At 58.9% G+C, this 12,473-nt stretch overlaps 1 protein-coding gene across 1 annotated transcript in view; it reads left to right on the top strand.

Annotated features, from left to right (window-relative positions):
• The window catches only part of SLC39A11 (solute carrier family 39 member 11), an 87,485-nt gene that overhangs the window by 58,585 nt on the left and 16,427 nt on the right, over positions 1-12,473 (top strand). The window contains exon 6 of the mRNA XM_050714355.1: positions 8,595-8,664. Within this exon, the coding sequence (XP_050570312.1) occupies positions 8,595-8,664 (70 nt within the window). The remainder of the gene's footprint in view (positions 1-8,594; positions 8,665-12,473) is intronic.

Below are 12,473 nucleotides of genomic sequence, written 5' to 3'. Positions count from 1 at the left end.
TGAGCCGTCAGAGGGGTGTTCCCTGGGACGGTTGGATTTCCAGGCTGGTTACTTTGTCATTAACAAACCTGACTGAATTCATTCTCCTGGGACAGGAGCTCCCGCGCACCTAGCCTCTGGAGAGGAGGCTGGGGCAATGAGTGTGGTACCGCAGCTCAATTATTAAACCGACAGAAACTGCGGTTGTTTATATGAATAATTCTGAGATATATGCAGAGTTTGCAACACTCGTTTTGCGTTAGGGCTTTTTGTTGGTCTGTTGGCACTGAGAACGTGTTGCGGTTGCTGAATTTAACGCGCGTGCGGCGCTCCCAGCGCTTCAGCAGAGCGTGAGGCTGGGAGGGAGCCGCTGTGCACGCTTCCCTCCGAAAGGCCGCGGGCCGCCTCCCGGTGCCACTTGTGCTGCTCGCGTTCCTCTCGATGATTATTCTTGGAGCACCTCGCTTTTGTGTTGAGAGGCATTGTTTGCAGCGAGAAAAAGGAGAAGGGGGAGTATTGGCTCGGAGCTTGAATTCCTGAGAACGGGGTGAAAGGGAGGCCGAGGGAAGGTGCCCGTGCGCATGGTTGGCACCTCGTGCGTGCTCTGCGCCTGCAGCAGCTCCGGGGAGCTCAGCTCTGCCGAGGGGAGCAGAGGAGGGGCAGGACCCGGTGCAGGGAGAGCCGCGTGCCGGGGGCACCCACAGCATTTCGCGGCCGTGACTCAGCTGTGATCCCGCGCAGCTCGCTCGGGTAAAGGTTGCTTGAACCTTTCATTAACCCGCCGGTAATTGCAGCTTCGTCAGCACGTGCTTTGACATTGGCACGGATTAAGCACCTCGATGAATGGGAAGCACTTGCTCGGGGCCGTTACGCTTCTGCGGGGGGGGGGGGGAGCGTGGGGAGGCGCGGGGCTGCAGGGTGCCGGGGGTGCCCTGCTGTGCCCCGCGTGGTGACGTGCCACCGGCACAGTGCCTTGGGGAAGCATCGTGCGGATAAGAGCCCGACTTCCCTGGAATTCCCTGTATTACGCAGACACGGTCGGTAAGACTTCATGTGCAGCCTGCGAGGCAGCTCGTCGCCCCGCGGGGATCAGGGGGGCTGCGGCCCTGCAGGAGGGGGAGCGCGTGGGCAGGGTGGCAGCGAGTCGCAGGTCTCTGGTGCCCCGCTGGCAGCGGCTCATATTTCAAAAACTCATTTGTAGGCAGACACCTGGAAAGCCAGCGGAGAATGATAATGTACGTTTATCTCTGCGGCATCATTTTCAGTTGACGATCAGCGTTTTGTGAAAGGTAACAGCCACAAAGGTGACAAAAGCCAATTAAATACAGTACTTTCACCAGCTGGGATGAAAATGTGCAGAAATATGCATGTGGAAGCTCTTTTTCTTTCTTATCCCCATCAGATCTTTCAGGTCTGTTGCATTAAATATCTGTGAGCAGTGGCCTGAGAAATCATTTGCGTGCTAGCAAATGAAACATTAAATACCGGTGATGGATTCGGGTTGATGGTGCCAGGCAGGGTGTGTGGTCGGTCCCTGCTTTTCGGGTAGTTCTGGGTTATTAGCTTGGAAAGAGGTTCGTTCATCCAGAGACACGTTTTTGTGCTGGAGCTTTAGGACGTTGGGCAGTTAATTCTTTAAAAGGAGGTCCCTCATTTGTAAGCGCTGGGCTGTGTGCAGCACGTTTTTAGCCGTTGCTGCCCGATGGTTTGCAATGAGGATTTGTTCCGAGTTGTTCTGCTTTGGGGAAGGCGGGGAGAAAAGAGGAGTAAAACGGGATGGTTTGGCTCCTGTGGGGTAATTCAGCAGGTGGCATAGGGGAAGTACCTCGTCCTACCCAAATTCTGCCCTATTTAATGACCCTATTTGATATTCTCTCGGGCTGCTTTTTCCCTTATCTGTTGTCATCAGGCACCCCTGGGTGTCCCATGTCACATCCCACCAGGTTTTCTCTGAGCTCAGCCTCGTGGGTCCCTTCTTGTTCCTCTGCTTTAAACCAAACACTTCAGCCTGAGCGGTTCTACACGGGTGGGTGCAGTTACACTCTGCAAGACCCAATTCTGCAGTCTTTTTTCACGCAAAGCTCCTGTGAAATTGCCTGGCATCCCCCCAGATAAGGCGCTGGGGTGGGGTTGCAGCTTAAAACCCCCTTTAATGAAGGGTAGCTCCGTGGCGTTGCGCACAGCAGCGGGTTTTATTTCCTTGTCGGTCCTGGCGCTAAGCGCCTGAGCAGCGGGGATTTCAGCTGTTTGTTTTTCCAGGTGATGGGAGGCTCGGTCCTGCCATCCATCTGCTGCTTGCCAGCGACGTGCGGCTCGGATCAGACCTCTCCACCGGTCCCTGGAGGCAAAGCCGCGCCGCTGGGCTTCGTCCCGTGCGATGGACGCGGTGGAACCGAGCCCTCTGGGCGCGTTTCAGCTTCTTGCAGCTCGGTGCCTGCACCTCACGCAAAACGTGGGGGGCTTCGCTTCTGGGGGGTCCGGCTCCCTGTTTGCCAAAGCCAGTAGTCCCTGCTCCCGCAGCTGGGAGGTGTCACAAAGATGTGAACGAGAGCAGAAGAGGAGCAAGAGGATAATTAGCTTTCCAAGAAGACTGAGCAGCTCCTGGGTCGGTACTGGGTAGCTGCTCCCCCACGTCCGCATCCTGCTCTCCTGCTGAGGACCGGCTCCATCCCCTTCTGCACCACACCGCCCTTTTTATGCCCCTTTTATTTCACCCTCCCTTGTCCATTCCCGCTTTGGAGGGTGGCTGTGCGCATCCCATCTTGCTGCAAGTCGGGCTGCTGCAACGCTGATTTTCTTATTTCCTGCTGGAGATCCGCGCTGTGGTCTTTCAGGATGCCTTAGCATCACCGTGCTCACGGGGCACGGAGGGATGTTTTGCACGCATGGATTTTCCTGCTGCACTTGAAGGTGGTTACGGGTTCGTCTGGCTGTGGTTTGAGTAATTTGCCACTGACTCACTGTGCTATGCGCTGTGTTTTTGCTGGTTTATTTATTTTAATTTGTTGGCAAGCTGGTCTTCGTTTCCCTCAGTGTCCATCGAGTGCGTGACGAGCTCGTAGGTGGCTCGGCCACGCCATCTGCGGCTGCTGTCAGCCAGGAGCAAACTCCTGGTGCAGCAAAACCATCGGTGGATCCGAGCAGCCCCTGGGGGTGAGAACCCAGCCCGAGAGGCACGCTGCAAAGCGGGGCTGCGGCGCCTGCAACGAGCAGAAGGTCAGGGGCGAGAGCGCTCCGGCAGCCACGTCGGGAGCCTGGGGTCTGTGCTAGACGTGCCCGCTGTGACAGCCGGGGCTTTGGGGGAAAAACACGGCTTCTGAGGCACTGTGTGTGTGCGTGGGGCTAGGGAAGGCTGCCTCCGAGCAGCTGCAGGGTTTGTGTCTCAAATGCAAAGGGAGATCTACTGCTCTCAAGCTCGAGCTCAAAAAGGAAGAAAGTCTTCCTAAAACTGCTTTAACCTCCTGCTCGCTACTCTTACGATGGGGAACGCGTGGAGATGCGAAAATCACTGAAATCTGGTAATCTCTGCACTTTCTATTGTGGTAATGGCAAAAAGATGTTCTCTAGTGGGAACGGGAATTTGATCTTGGGGAGAAAAACTGAGAGTTTGAGTAGTGGAGACAGGGACATGCTTAAACTCTCTTAGAAATACAAACCTCATTATAGCAAGATTAATTTTCCACGAGGAGCTTCCAGTTCTTCAAAGGCCGGGATGAATAATTGACGACGTGTCGGCATCCATGGCACCTTCCGAAAGGACGCGCGTTCGTCCGCTGACCCAGGAGGATTTGCTTCGCCGGCCCCGGCAGGAGGAGAGGTTTGACAGCACTCACAGCCCCCTGCGTGCTCCCTCCCCCGGGGGGGCCGTGCTGCATCCCCGGCAGTTTCCTGCAGGTGCGTTTTTCGGAAGGCGCCGTGCCGAGCGCATCCTCTCGGGGAGCGGAAGGCACGGGGAGGAACGAGCAGAAAACAGGTGCTTGCCGTGCTAGTAATAAAAGGACGAGTGGAAAAGGCGGTGGTGTTAGCACGCAGCCTGCGCTCTGTGTTTCCTTGTGAACAAGAAGGAAATTTCAGTCTTTCAGGGAGCGTTTGTCGCCCCGGGCGGCGCTTCCAGGGGCGTTTTGCTTGGTCCTGCAGAGACCTCGCAGAGGAGCAGCTCCCGTCCCGAGCAGCAGCGGGCTGGGGGCTGGAGCAGTCGCAAAGCTCGGGTTTAGCTTCGTGCAAACCATCTCCTGCCCCGTCCCCTTCTGTCCCTCGGCCGGTGCCCTCTGGGAGACAAAGGTGAACCAGGAATGTCCTACAGTCTGCTGGAGTTTTTTTGTTTTTTTTAACACTGCAGTAGGATATTGTTCCCTATCTCCAGCCTATGCTCATTTTTCTGCTCTTTAAGGCATGTAAGAGTAACAATAAGTGGGGTTAATTTGCTATATACTGTAATTTATGAAGGCTCTGTGAGCGCTGCTCGCTATTTAGTAGTTTGGGTTTCTGGGGGATCTGGAGGGCTTTTGCTTTTGGGTTGCTCTTTGTGAGCAGGCCTTCCCCTGGGGATTACGCGTGGCTTCCCGCGGTGCTGCGAAGCTCATTTCACGCTTGGAAACGAAGCTGGAAACGGCAGGGGCTGAGCGAGCTCCCGAGGTGTCCCTGGGTTGGCGCTGCGCTCCTGTGGCACTGCGGGGCTGCTCCGGGGAGCAGCGAGGAGAGGTCCAGGTCCCGCTCGGAGGGAGCCGTGATCCCGCTCCCGCCTCGTAAGCTGCAGTGAATAGGATTTCAAACAGCGGTCGGTTTCATTTCACCCGGTTCTTTCAGCGTGATGAGCTCACCCGGGCTTGTGCGACGGGTGATAAGGGAGAGGTCTGACGGATGCAGTAAGCCATCCCGCCTTCAAGCTAATCCTTTGAACTTTAAAGCTGCCGTGGCTTTTTCCTCGTAGGCTGGGGGCTCTGCACGGCCACACAACCCACGGCAGAGCTGCGGCTTCTTTCCCTGGGGGAAACTGACCCTGGAGAGCAGGAGGGCACAGGAGGGATGCTGCTCGGTGCCGGGGCAGAAGTCAAGCCGGAGAAGCAGCAGGAGGCCCTGTAGTGCTCCTCAGCACACTTAGTGCTTTGGGCTTTGCTGCTGGAGGTGTTGAAGGGGTTTTTTTTGGGGGGGTGAGGTCGGCTGTGGGAGAATGAGCAGAGGGTAACGAGCGGAGATGAAAACGTGTTTGTGCAGTGAGCGCCGCAAACCCAGAGGTTTGTGCTGATCCTTCCGTTAGCACAGGATTAGTCTCTGATCCCTGAGAAACGCCTTATCAGGTTAAAGCGTCTTGAATTGTAAAGCCAAGGGAGTCCAAGAGAGGCAAAATCCCCTCGTTTAGCTGAAATAGGAGCATTTTCCTGACGGGGGCTGGGATGGGTCAGAATTTTGTTTCTGCTTTCTGCAGCCCCACGAAGCGATGCTGAGCTCGCGCCGCAGCCTGGGGCCTGTTCGCCGCGGTCCTGCAGCCCCTGCGTGTCCCCGTCTGGTGGGTGCAAGAGGGGTGACAACAGCTTCGGGCCCTGGAAGCCTCTGCAAATCCCTCTGTGGCACGGAGAGGTCCCCTGTGGGCTCTGCGCGCCTGCCTCCACCCTGGGACACCCCACGCCGTGGGGCTTCTGTCTCGCCCCGCGGGGAGCAGTGGCCCATCATGTCCCTCAGTCGTTGAGGATTGCCTGGGATCTTTTTCCTTTGGGAACTCTGCCTCGGCGGTCGGACAGGTAATATTTAAAGCCTGATGATGCCCCGAACCGGGGCTCGGGCCTGAATCCCCGGCAGGTAACGAGAAGGCTCCCCCCCAGCCACATCAGCGCCCCGATGTCCCCCCGGCCGCTCGCACGACCACCACGTGCTGGTCGACACAGAAGCATTGACTCCCTTTTTGTGCCTTTACCAGCCCGAGGAAGCCGCTCGGGCTGTTTGTAAGTTGGGTACGTGCAGAACGCCCGAGAGGGGGGCTGCAGCCGGGGGGCTGAGCTTGCTGCGAGCTCCGAGCGTGGGCAGGCTGGCAGCGAGCCTCCCGGCGGCTTCCCCCGCTCGGTTTGTGAGCGGGGCTCGCCGCTCTGCAAGGCTTCGGCTTTGACGTCTCGTCTGGGAGAGGCCGGACCCGTGGTTCCGAAGCAGCCGCGTCTGGGTGCGATCCTGGCAGGCTCTGCGCGGTGACGTATCTGAAGCAAACGGCAGCAGCGTGGGTCCCGGGGCACCTGCTGGGTACAAACGGAGGCTTCCCGAGCCTCGGCAGCGCCCACGCCACGTGCGGGCTCCCTGCTGGATCCGTACCCGCGCGGAGCTGCTGAGCTCCCCTTTGTGCTGCCTCTGGCTGGGGTGGTGCAGTTAATTTCTTCACCGTAGCCTGGCTGGTGCTGCGTCTGGGGCTTGTGCCGGCCCGGGGTCACCATCCCCTTGCTGATTCCTGGGTGTATTTGTGCTGCCCCAGCTCTCGCCCCTCTCCTGGGAAGCGGGAGCTGGGCGAGCCCAGGACCCGACGTTGCTCTGTCACCTTTCCCGACCGTGCTGCAGCTCCCACCATCGCTGCTTCTCCCTTTCCGAATAGGCGGCTCCCCACGCACCATCTGTTGATTTTGTAATTTGTTTCCACATATATGTGATTTGTACTTCCATTAATTGTGCTGCTGAGCTGCTTATTCCGTGAGGTTCGCCGTACAGCAGGGAAAATCGCTGTGGTTTTTCCGCTCCGTCTAAGCTCTTCTCGTTATTTACACAAATCGGCGCTCTCGTCCTTTGAATTTTGCTCTCTGGGCAAGTCTCACTTCAAAAGAAATGTTGTGGAGGAGCGGTGCCAGACTCCTTTGTGCAGCGCTTCATTGTGTCCTCACCGCAGCCATTAAATGTCTCGAAAAAGCTCTTCCCCTATCCCCTCCCTTAATGCTTGCGCGCTGCGTGAACGCCGAGCGTGCAAAGCCATCACCAGCTGCAGGTGCAAAGCTCCTGGCACTCGCAGCCTGCCCGTGGCTCTGGGGCTGCTCGTGCATCCTCCAGGAGGGTGCTGTCGGGGAACACGAGCGCTTTGCACAAGCACTTTGCATCTGTGCTTTGCACGAGCACTTTGCACGAGCACTTTGCACGAGCACTTTGCACGAGCACTTTGCACGAGCACACGATCTTCCCTGGCACCACCGCGTGCCTGGGCTGCGCTGACTGTTTTACTGGCGGAGTTACCATCCAGCCGTGGTGTTTGAGGGACGCTCAGGGGTTAGGGACCCGCACGCGGGGTTGGTTCTTGGGGCCGTTGTTCCCTGTCTCCGTCCTAAGCCTTGGCACGAAGCTCGGATCAGGGCTCCGGGGGCTCGTGGCGTGCTCCGACTTCTACGCCTGGAGCAGAGGATGCAAATGCTGATAACGAGAGTTGGCGCTGCCTTTCGTGGGGTGTTTCCAAGGCAACTGGAAATTCAGAAGACCACAAACATTCCACGGGCCTGTTCCTCTGAGACCTCCTCCTCGAGCGCACAGGCACACACCGTGGGACTTTTCAGCCTGTCTGAATGTGCCTCTGAGCAGTCCCTGCTGCCCCCTGCGTGGCTGTCGGAGCGGGCAATCGCCTCCTTGAAGGCTGGCAAACCCTCTCCAGCATCCAGCCACGCAAACAGGTTTGCTTTTGTTCCTGGAATGGTTCCCCCCGCGGCCTGACTTGGAGGGGAGCGATGCCAGAAAAGCTGCAGAAACAAAAGCGTGAACTGCCAACAAAGGCAAAAGTGGCAGCGGTTTGACGCCTCCTTCAAAGGAGGTGGAAGGTACCTGGAAGGTACGAGGGAGCTGTTCCAGCAGCAGGAGGGTCAGAAAAAGTTTCAGAGGGTGAGGAGAAAGGGCAGGGAGGGAGCGGGGAGGACGTGCAGGACTTGCCCTGCCCCGTGACCTGGTTCCACCTCTGGCTCTTTCCTTTGGGACTGGCCTCGATGTCTTGCAGAGATTGGGTTTCTTCCTGCTTTTGGGACTGTCTGTAAAGGCGTCGTGCCCAAATTGCGGCACAGGACACAGAAATCTCTTGCTGGGAGCCTGGTCCCAGCGGAGCGTGGCCCCCAGGGCTGTAAGGAGAAGTTTTTTTCTCTCCTGCAAGGCTCTTCCACGGCACCGCGTTGTGCGTGGCTCTGCGGAGGGCTTTGCCCAGCCTCAATCTTTACGGGGGTGTTTTGCACCGCTACACCCCTTATCAAAACAGCATTTTAGCTGCTGGGGATTGGGGCCTTTTCCCGTCCCATGTAAGTACAGAGGTCTCTCCTGTGTGGTAGCTCCCCAGGAGACCGCTGCGCTGTGTCGGGTTCGCGGTGGGAGCGCGTGCAGGTCCCGTGGCAGTGGCAGCGCTTTCCCAACAGGCAGCAAATCTGCGTGCCCGGAGCTTCCCATCACGGTGCTGCCCTGCCCACGGTTCTGTGGCACCCCTTGCTGCGGTGTGTGAGCTGCAATGGGAACAGAAAGAGGATCTGCAAAGAACTTGGGTTAAAATGAGAGGGGTGATGAGCTGCCCCAGGGCTCTGCTCCCCTGGCTGCGCTGCTTTGAGCTCCGTTTGAGGGCAGGAGGAGGGACGGCCTCGGGGCTGCTGCAGGATCTGACCTCGGTGTTTTTCTCCTTCCCGTTTCAGAGGGTCTGGCCGTGGGAGTTGGATTCGGGGCTGTTGGAAAATCAGCGTCTGCCACCTTCCAAAGCGCCAGGTAAGGCACAGCGCTGCTCCTGCTCCGCGTGTCGGAGGTTTTGTGCGCGTCTTCGTCCCCGGGAGGTTGTCCCCTGTCCAGCACTGCTGCCGATGCATCGACTGAAGTACACGTGGGGGCAGAGGGGGCAGGAAGAGTTCCCATTGCAGCTGAATTTTTGTAGCTGCTGTGCTTGTCTCAGATGGGGAAAAACCCTTCTGTCAGTGATGCCTGGTTTGTGGAATGGTTTTGTTTCTGCATCGCTGGGCAGATAAACGGTGCTGGGGAAAGGGATGGAAAGGAGGCAGCTTGTGTCAGCTCCGTTCCGTCTGGTTCTGGGGGCTGAACCGGCACAAGGGCGCAGTGAAACGGTTGCCGGGCAAGTGCCTTAGGGCCAGCAGTGAGAGTTTAAAGGTGGCAGCGAGCAAGAACGAGCGGTGGTGGTGCAGGTAAGGGAGAAATGAGGACGCCTGGTGAGAAGCGGAGCCGCAGGAGCTGCTTGGCTCTGGAACTGCTGCTGGCACCCCGTGGCTTGGACGCAGCACCCTCCTGCGGGTGCCTCTCCGTGAGTTTGGGGGTGCTGAGGGGCTGCTGCGTTTGCCTGCCGTGGCTGGGGGCTGCTGTGTGCACCCGCAGCAGGGACCTGGGCTGGTGCTGGGGGCTGCAGGAGCTGGGCTCGTGCCCGGGACCGGTCACAGGGACACAGAAACGCCCGGGACAGGACCGTGGTGTTTCAGAGCGTCGCTTCTCTTGCTGAGCTCGGTTCACTGGGAGGAGTGAGGCAGGGGCAGCGTGCGTCACCCTGTGCCACCCGGGGGCTGCCCGCGGCTGCTGGCCTCGCAATCCAGGGGCAGGGAGGTGCGCACAGCGCTCAGCGCGCTCTCACCAAACGCTTTCGTTTTTCTCTTTGAATTTTATATCTGAGGCTTGTTCCACGCTTGCCCTTTGTTTCCCAGACCCGCGTTATAATGTATTCAGTGGGGGGGGATGTGGTGTGTTCAGCCTGTGCAATACCCCTCCCAGCCCCTCTGGCAGGTGGGTGGAAGCACAGTTGGGTGCCAGCGTCAGCCGCCTCGGTGCTGCCAGGTGGGATCCGAGGGGCCCCAGGGCTGCGTGGGGAGCCTCACATCCCCCCTCCCCGGGCTGCCACCATCCCCTGCCGCGTTCACATTGACCAAGCAAAGAGGCAGAGCCTGGAAGGGACACGAGCAAAGAGAGCATGTGGGCGATGCCCGTGGCACCTCCGCTGCGGATGGGGGGACCCCACCGAGGGCAGGGGCTGGCGCTCGCCGCGCTGCCCCAGGCGCTTTGATTGCAGCAGGTAGCATCCAGATCGGCGCTGAGCAAGGCACGATACGCCAGCCCCACAACCGCGTTTCTTCTAACCTTTTTTGCAATAAAAGGCTGCTCAGAAAGTCTGCAGAGACTCCAGAGATGCTCGAACAAAAGGACGCTTTTTATCAGCTGCTCGGTGAAAGCTCACAAGGCAGAAGCAGCTGGCTCTTTCTCTGTATTTACAACGGCATTAATCATGTCAGATGAAAGGTGGGGTCTGTACCAGGAAAATACCAGCGCGAATTTTGTCAGCTGCGAAAGGAGACAGAATAACTTGGTTGCCATCAATCTGTCTGTCACTGTCAGCTGCGGGCAGAACAAAAGCCGCTTCGTGTGGCTTCTCCTCCGGGAAGCTACTTGCGAATATCCAGGAATAAAGATTTCTCTTGTCGCAGGCTCTTGGAGGAGGGAGCAGTGTGGGGTCCCGGTGGTGCCTGGGACAAAAGGGGACAAAGCCCCAGGGTCCTTGGGGCCACGAGAGATGTGCCGGGGCCGTAAGCGCCCCAAAACTGCAGGAGAGCAGAGCAGCTCCGGGCTGCATCGCCTGCCCCAGCCCAGCTTTGCCCCTGTCTGCCCAGCACTCGAGTCGTTCCAGGACTTCGGTGCGAGCACCAAGCGCGTGGGATCGCGGCTTGGAAACCTGGTGAGATGGCCCAGCTGCGTTACACGGGCTTAAAAACCAGCTCAAACCCGACGCGATTCCACCTCTAATGTGAGAAACAGAGGGAAATCTGACACGTTTGAAGAGGAAATTGCCCCAGGTCAGCCCCAGCGCTTCGGGGACGTGACAGCTACGATCTCCCTCGTGTCCATTACTTTAAAAATAGCGTCGTACCGAGATGGATGCATGACTCAGTTTCCCTCCTCCCTTCTGCCGTCGTTTCTTCCCCCCGGCCGTGACCGAGTAACTGCGTTACTGCCGCGCTGAGCTGCAGCTGATGTGAGCTGCCTTTCAGGAAGGTTCATTAGTTCAAACCTTGGATCGTGCGAGAGTGTTTTTGAAGGCTCTGACGCGTTCGGAGCCCGCCAGGATGCAAGCGCCTGGGGACGCAGTGGCGGGTGGATGTTCCCAGGGCCCGCCGTGGCTTCCCGTGCTACCAGAGGACTTTCCTCGCTGGATGGAGAGGTGCTGGCTGGCTTCGGGAAGCGCTGCCGGCACCGCGTGGATGCTGACTGATTGCATTTCTCCCAGCGGGGCGAGACCTCGTGGGGAGCCTGGGCTCACTCCAGCTCGCCATAGGGCTCGGGGGACGTACGTCCCTGCGGCATCCCGAAGGGCTGTTTCCAGAGCTGTAAGCTTTGCGTTTAAGAAGCGTGTTTGCAGAGAGGGAATTATGAAAAAGGGGAAAGCACAGGGGGAAGAACACCAGGCTTTAGGTGCCGGGCTGCTCCGCTGGGCTCTTGGGCATCTCGAGCAAGATCTGCGTGGGAGCAGCGGCGTGCACGGAGCTGCTGCGGCTGGTAAAGCAGGGTCCCTGCCTCGGCCACCCGCCTCATCCCACACCGGGCTCCTGCGGGATCCTGCCCCGTCCCTGCAGGATCTGGCCCCCGGGGCTGCTGCACGCCCCGCAGCTCCTCGGGGGTCTCGGGAGCATCCCGGTGCCGCGGCTCCGCGCTGCTCTGCTGCCCCCGGGCGTGCGCAGCCCGTTCCTGCTCCGCTCGTTGGGCTCGGCTGCTTGCAAGGGGGCTGCAGAACAAGGGGCGTGCAGGAATCCCTGGCATCTCCGCAGCAGAGCCCCTTTTTTTTGCATCAGTGTGCGAGAATCTGCGCTCCTTTGGTCGGGCAGAGGTTGCCTGTCCCCGCTGCGTCCCCACCGGCGGCACGCCGAGGGCTTTTATCAGAGCATGTTAAGCTGCTGTTAGGGTGTAAGGTGCCTGAAGAAACATCTGAGCGCTGCTGGCCTGCCAGGACCGGGCAGATTTTCAGTGGTACTGGCGTGTGGGGATGTCAGAAGTGCAGGGTGAAGGAGCCTCCAGGTGCTACAGGGCCAGGACCCGTTTTGGTCCTCAGCACGCGTCGGGTCGCTCCGTGTCCCGTCCCTCTGAGCCTTGCGGAGCAGCCCCAGGCTGTGCTGGCAGGGCTGGTCTGCCCCGTTCCCTGCGGTTATAAGCACGCTGTGGATGGTCCCAGGGCTGGACACGGCCGCTCGGGACAAAGCAGGATCCGTGCAGGAGGAGCCGTGCCCGGTGTGGGCGGCCGGGGAGCGCGGCGAGCCCTGGGCATGGGGACCCGACCCGTCCCCTCCAGATGTGCGCAGGGAGGAGCGAGCTGCTCCTGGCTGCCCTCCAGGCAGGAAGGTAAAGAGGAGGGCAGCCGGGGCTTAAAAAAGCTCCGTTACCCCCCCCGCCACACCCCCTTCTCTTTGCATGAAGCAGGGAGGGAAAAAAAAAAAAAAAAAAAACAACTGACCAAACCTCCCCACCTCGTGCGGCTGATTTAAAAGGAACCAGATGGGGCTGGAGCCACCGAGGGCAAAATGGGCCAAATCCACGCG

Source organism: Cygnus atratus, chromosome 18, assembly GCF_013377495.2.
Source record: "Cygnus atratus isolate AKBS03 ecotype Queensland, Australia chromosome 18, CAtr_DNAZoo_HiC_assembly, whole genome shotgun sequence".
Lineage (NCBI taxonomy): Eukaryota > Metazoa > Chordata > Aves > Anseriformes > Anatidae > Cygnus > Cygnus atratus.
This window is presented reverse-complemented; position numbering and strand designations above follow the sequence as displayed.